Source organism: Pseudopodoces humilis, chromosome 2, assembly GCF_049639895.1.
Source record: "Pseudopodoces humilis isolate 2021_Gansu_Grassland_sample_001 chromosome 2, ASM4963989v1, whole genome shotgun sequence".
Classification (NCBI taxonomy): Eukaryota; Metazoa; Chordata; class Aves; order Passeriformes; family Paridae; genus Pseudopodoces; species Pseudopodoces humilis.
Window position 1 is genome coordinate 64733541 of NC_142201.1, and position 7007 is coordinate 64740547.

Below are 7007 nucleotides of genomic sequence, written 5' to 3' on the forward strand. Positions count from 1 at the left end.
AATCACCATGTGTATTAAATAGGAAAAAATAATTTAAAGGACAAACCTGTTATATCTGATAAAAATCAGTATCTTATAATTTCCAGGTCCTGAAATAAAATATACCAGAATTACTGCAGGGGGTTCAGACAATGAAGAGAAGCTAAAGAAAATCCTTGAAGAAGGTTAGTATGCTTGTTTTATTTAATTTCTTTAATACACACATATCTCTATAGATAACACAAGTAATTACTGAATGGATATTCCATGTTTTAAAAAATTATGTTAATACTGCAAAATCTTACCCAGAAATTAAACCTCAGAACCCTCCAAATGTAACCTTCTGGTGTGAGTCCTTGATCTTCTTATTTCAGTCAGCTCTAGATCTGAGGCTGCCTGGGTCTAATATATAGCATGCTATGTTTGTAATAAAATATGGTGTTTCCAGTGTTTATTTGGAATTTTATAATATAACATGAGTTTTTAAATTCAGAAAAACGCTATGAGAGGATTAAATATGCTCTTGTGGGATTGCCAAATGTTCTGTATAAATCAATTTTTTTTGACATAACTTGTATCCTATCAGAGGTTACCAAAGTGACCAAATTTATTGAAGGTGATGGTCATTTACTGGAAGATGAAGAAATCAAAAGACTTCTGCAGGGAGGTAATTCAGTGTATTATAACTAACATTTTTGCAACAGGTTATGATAACTGAAACCCCTCTCAGATATGTTGAACTCAACATTTTAAAGACTGATGTAGTAGAAGTGGAATTTTAATGGAAAAAAGAGAACACTGTATTCTAGTGCCGGATATCTATGAAATGGAAGCACCAAAGATTGAGTAATCGATTTTCTTAATGCCATTGATAAAAAAAAAAAAAAAAAAAAATTAGTATTTTTCAGTCTTTAAAAGGTTACCTAATTAAAACTCAGGGGAGCAATGAAGATTTATTCCAACATTTTTTTTAGCAAATTTAAATATGTGAAAAATATTTATGTAATGGAACGTATTGTAACAAGCCAAATTCATCTTACTTATCAGTTCTTCAGAAATGAATGTTCATTGCCCTCAAGTTAATAATTAAAGGCATGTATAACATCTTCTTTAAATGCTTACAGGTGATGGATATCCAGACATTAACTTTAATTGTCCTCAAATACAGCATTCCAAGGAATGGTTTTCTTTCTTTCTTGCTCTCTTAATTCTAACAGTTTTGGCAGTATATAACCAGTAGTTGTAGAAAACTAGTAAAAGAACTTCTGCTCATGAAATTAATATTTATCTATGAATTTGGAATGTTCTCTGCTCAACGTAGATTAGAAGAACTGTTTATAATAGCAATGGGGAATATAAAAGAATTTAAGTGATATGTTTTTTGTAAATGTTATTTAAAACTGATTCAGAAGCTCAAAAATATGGATGGATTCTTCTCTTGACATACTTTAAATTAATCCATTTAATTTTTTGTTCACTTTTCAGTAAGTTACAAGGTTGAATACCAGTAAAATAACTTGCATCCACATTTAGTTCACTGAACTAAATCTCATTGTTTTTCAAAAGCACTATTGTGTGGATGTGACTTAAACTGCAGTCAGATAAAAATTTCCTGATGGCTGAACAGCCGAACAGCTGACCACCAAACTTACATATGCTGGTTGACAACACAGCTAGTCTTAGAGAAAAGCCAAGATACAGCTATAACTCTTGTAGACTGTAATTCTTGGTTCTGTTTCAAACATCTGAATCTTAGTTTTACAGACCTAAGCCAGAATTCATCTATAATATTGGACAGAAACAAAAAACTTCCAGAGTGTTTTTCATTTTATCCTAAGTCATGTTAGCTAGTTATCCTAGCTATGTGAAAAGATTTGCTATCTGAAGATGCCTATTTCTGGTTTGACTATTTAAAAAAAAAAGCTGGAAATTAAAAAATTGCAGCCAGAAAATTCCTCTATATACTGTATTTTGTTCTACTGGTTTAAACCAGTCAACAAGGAGCAAGATCAAACTTTTTCTGTAGAACTGTTCAAAACTGATAGGTCTGATGCCAGAATCTAACAAGTATAACTGTACTTGTAATGACCCTCAGATACACAGATATACAACTAAATATAGTTTAAATATAGTAGTGTGATCTATAGAGACACATCTTAGGGTGTATAGATGTATGGAAAAGAGACGGTTTCTCTCTAGGATATTTGAAGAAGACAATATCATCTCTTGAATTCTTGCTATTTTCCTTGCTATTATATGATAGTTTGCATAAGCATCCCGCTTAACAGAATGGACCAAGTAGGCAGATTTGTCTTTTGCTTTAGTTTGATTTTTTTCTGTCTTTTCCATGATTTATCTACCAGCTACCCTTGGCTGCCATAATACCTTACTGTACATTAAGCCAATAAAAGCAGATACACATGCTGCTTTAGGGTTGTCGGTGATAATGTTGATAATGCTTCATGGCCCTCTTGTCTACATAAATTTTTTTTTTAGTGAGAATTCCTTAATCATTTAAATTTGAATACAGTCACAAACAAATGTATTATCGCTGTCAAAACAAATGGATTATTTCATATGGGCTTTAATTATGTTCACAAAATATCCAGAACTGATTAAAACAATTAGTGGCTTTTGCTGAAGCAAAAATTTAAACCAAGATTGCAATGAATGACTCATCCCTAGAGATAACATGACTTACAGCATGAATAGCATGCCAGCCCACAACACCTACGCCCATAAACGACATTGTTTTCACTGAGGGCTCCTTGCATATGGAAAAATGCTATGCCAGATTTAACTCATTTGTTTTTGATGCTTACCATAGCTGGAACTGAGTACACCAAGGTTACTAAAGTAATTGAGGGAGAGCCACAGATTATCAAAAGAGAAATCAAGAAAGTACATCTGGAAGGTTAGTTTGTCAAAAACTCAGCATCGCTAAGAGCTGCTTTGTCCAAATTGGTCATTCCACATGAGGTTTTACAGTACCTATGCATAAAAATTATTAGGTCTGAAGCCAGCATTTTAGCAAGAAGAATTTTATAATTGTTTTGGAAAATAATTCTTTCACTGACATTGCAAAGAAAAATCCTCAGGCTTATCTTGTGGATAAAAGTAACTAAAAGACTTGGCTAGCATAGCAGACAAGAGGAAATGCCTAACCACAAAGCTTAGGTAAAACATTTGAAGGAACATGCACTATAAAGAATTTACTTTTCTTTAAGCAGCACATACAGAAGAAGACCACGTGAGTTGCTTTTAACTTGAGTTATTTCTTGTCTGTGTAAATGTGATCTGTTACTGCCAGGGTTTCTCAGCATTGTGAAGGAGTGGGCGGGTTGCAGGGAATATAACCTCTGGGGTTGAGTAAATGTCTCACAGGGCCTTGGAATTTCTTTACCTTTGTCCTGTTGTTAAATGAGGGAAGCTCTTGATTTGAAAAACCAGAATGGAATAGAAGTTCAAAAGGAGCCAAATAGAATTCACTCTGCCTTTATACCAGAAATTTGTTCTTCGAGTTTAACAACCATTGTTTAATGATCTTCATTCAAAGTTCAGAAGTAATTTGGTTAGGGTTTCTTTTGTATTTATGTCTTTTTAAATTCTAATTCTCATAATGCAGAAAAGGTTATTCTGTCAGCCATTGAACTAAATACACAGGAAAACAAATATTATGCCTTTTTTTAAGAATGAAATGAAATAAATGTGTCTCTGCCTTTTTAATTTTGAAGTCTGTGCCAAATAGTGAAGGCTTATACAGTGTTTGTACAGCTTTAGTGCTGAGTAGTACAAGGAATGCTGGGGAGTCGTTTATTGCCTGAAAATGACAGATGGGTGTGATCTTCAAACACGAGGCTTATCTGAAAGCTTAATGGTATGGAAGCCCATAAGTATGGAAAGCATACTTTGGATGGACCATATTCTGTCCTTGTCAGGGCAGTGGAGAGCTTGGAATTTTCTGCCACAGTGGTGCAGATAGCCAGTGTTTAGTCTCAGCTGGAATGAAGTCAAGCCTGTATCTCAGGGCTATGCATTTATATACCCTGTACATCAGGATGAAAAGAGAACTGGCTGCAGCTTGTTAAGTGAATACACAAGTACTTCATGGTTGTAAAGAAGGAAAAATTACTGCAGTAATATTTCTGTGGCAGTGACAGAAGAATATGCTTGTGATATGTTTTTCCTCCCAATGAGGAGACATCTGGTTAAACAAAAGTCTCAAGGCTTGATGAGAAAGGGGAAACATGTCCACGGTTTCCTGAATAAGTGAAAGAAAAAGGTTATATATAATGGGGGTGGTACCTATCCAATAGCCCTTGCTCTGCTCCACCTTTTACCTGAGAAAATTAACTGAACCCTAAATGTGGAATTGTACTGTGGACTCACAATTACAGTTACAAATCAAGCTCTGAACACAGCTGGAAATGTGGCCAACACCTTGTGATGGTTTCAAGCATTTCAGTTTTGAGTAATTCCTGAAGTAATGTCAATGCAACAGACCTGGACATCTGCTGCCAAAGGCTGGGACTGAGTCCTGTGCCTTAGCCTGAGCTTGTACTTCACTGGAAGTGTCACATGGTGTTTGATGAAAGAAGAGTGTGGACAAAATGCCCTGACACCTGCCTACGTCATGTAACCGTCTATAGAAGATCAGTGCAGATAATGGATTAATTCTGATGTTTAAAATGCAAAAATACCTTTTAAATGCTACTAAGATTTAACAGACGACTGGATATGAAAAAAATGTGGGAACTGTATTATAAGCATTCAAATTTCAGGTGATCAAGCCAACATGCTTCTGGAACAAAATTCTTAATTTACTGAAAAATTTAAATAACAAACTTTTAAAGTCAGCAATTAGTTTCTAATATTTCTAATGAGTTTTAATTCAAAGGCTTCAGCAAATAACTTCTGACTGCAACATTTCTATTTTCTAGAAGCACCTGCACGGAAAGCACAACCAGCCAGGAGGGCACAAGGTAAAAAAAAGCCATACATTTAACATTGTAACACATATCAAATATTATTTTCAGTTCTATTAAGAGCAGGGTTAAAAAAAAAACCTCTTAAAAATACAGATTTCAAAAGAAAAAGTCACATTTCTATTAAAAAAACTAACAAAATCTGGAATTGCTAATTTTTTTTTTTTCTGATATCTGAAAACAACCTAGCTTATGTGCTTTACTTAAAGACTTTCAGACAAGAATAAAGACCAGAAAAAAGCCAATAAAGTGAAGTCTGACTTTGGAGTCTAAACACCGGGAAAATGGCACTCTGAGATGCTCCACCACAGGATTTATAACTCTCAGAATCTATGTTATTTTGATTAATGAAGAGGCTGAAATAACAGTTTAATTTCACAGCTGCCAGCACAAGAGAGAAATGTTCAGCACCAGGCTTCGTCTTTCCTTTTCACGTCATGAGTAAATACAGCATACACTGTTACTATGTTATATATAATTATAGGTAATAATTAAAGTTATTTTTCCGTATTTTGCAGGAGGAGCAAGAAGAAGGACAAGACTAGATCATTCCTAAAATCTTGCCAAGACAGAATTCACAGAATTAAAAACTAACAGCATGGTCTTTGAGAGGAACTGTTTGGTTTTTTTAAATGAGAACATTAGAAAATGATGTTGTTTTGATGACATAATGTAAACTGAACCATGAATCCACAAAAAGATGTGAAGCTGCAGATACTCACTGCCAGCACAGTGCTCACTAAGAGTAGTCCATTGGAGGTGCTTTTACTGCTCTTGATAGTAAGCACTATGCAGGGTGGGATCCTGGAAGTCCAAACACTTCTGTAGAACCAGGATTCCTTCTGCTGGTTAGTAAGTGTTTGCAGGATTGGATTAAAAATGGAGCAGGGAACAATACAGAGTGTATTTTTTTATTATTATTATTTCCACTAAATAAGAAATATAAGTGGAATTAGATAATTTCTAGAAAAAAAAAAATCACCTCAGGTGACTTTTATAGAAAGGAAATATGAGATGTTAACATAGCACTTTTGGTTCAGTGGTATTGTATGCTTTTGATAAGTCAAAATTCAGCATATGTTTAAATTCGTAATACCAGTAATGTTACCTTTCCTAAGCAAACAAATATGCCTTATATTAAATGTATCATGTTTTTTTGTCCTGCATTGCATATCCAAATATCTTCTAGCAACTTGGCTAATGGAAGCTCTTGAAAAAAGGAAAAAAAAACAAACATTATGAGCTTCTTGCAATGCATTAAAGATCATGTTGATTTTTTTATTTATAAGAAATCACATTCCCATTAAAGGAATCCTTTAACAGTACATATACCGAGATTCTTAAGTGTTTTCTCATTTTTCCCTAAATGTGTCTTTTGATTATTAAAGTGGATTATAAAAGTGATAAATAAAATGCATGCAAACAGTTAACTCAGCGTGGAAAAAGGTCTTATGAAAATGAGGCCAGGTCTGAAAGCTTTTGTATCAAAACATGCTTTGCTAATGTCTGGTACTAATGTGGAGTTTTCTGTAAATTATTCAATTTTATAACTCTAATTTTTTACTTATAGAAGTTGTCTGCCTTTGTCATAAAGAGGGGAAGCACAATTATTCATGGAGTAGAAAAATCCTGTTCAAAGTTCCTTAATATTGCAGACCAAAGTATCAGAGGCATTGTCTAACATGCTTTTCTACTTCTGTTCTGAAACAAGTACTCAATAAAGAATTTGGCTGAACTGTACCTGCTTTAATTTGTAAATATTTTTAATAGCAAAGAAAATTCTAAATGTTCTTTAGATTTTTAATCTAACTTGTAATTGTAAAATATGCTTTCACAGAAGCAAAATGATGCTTCCCTTTCTCACTTAGCACATGCTGTTGGACTTAAACTGCATCACTCTTGTTAAACAAATAAAAGCCTTCCCTAATTCCACAATGACATACCCTAAACACTGCTCCTAGAACAGTACAGCTATCTGAGAATGGGATTGATAAATTGTGGGCCATTGATTGATAAATGTACTGGGCCATCAGACATGTCACT

General features: G+C 33.9%; 1 protein-coding gene across 16 annotated transcripts in view; it reads left to right on the forward strand.

Moving 5' to 3' along the window:
- Positions 1–6704, forward strand: part of POSTN (periostin) — a 31273-nt gene extending 24569 nt beyond the window's left edge. For 5 of the 16 annotated variants that reach the window (XM_014249828.2, XM_088050952.1, XM_014249839.2 and 2 more), the window contains 3 exons: positions 87–164; positions 566–646; positions 2807–4904. In XM_014249828.2, the coding sequence (XP_014105303.2) occupies positions 87–164; positions 566–646; positions 2807–2898 (251 nt within the window). In that variant the 3' untranslated portion in view covers positions 2899–4904. The other 11 variants (XM_088050951.1, XM_088050953.1, XM_088050956.1 and 8 more) reach the window with 5 other exon arrangements.
- Positions 6705–7007: the final 303 nt, after the last annotated feature.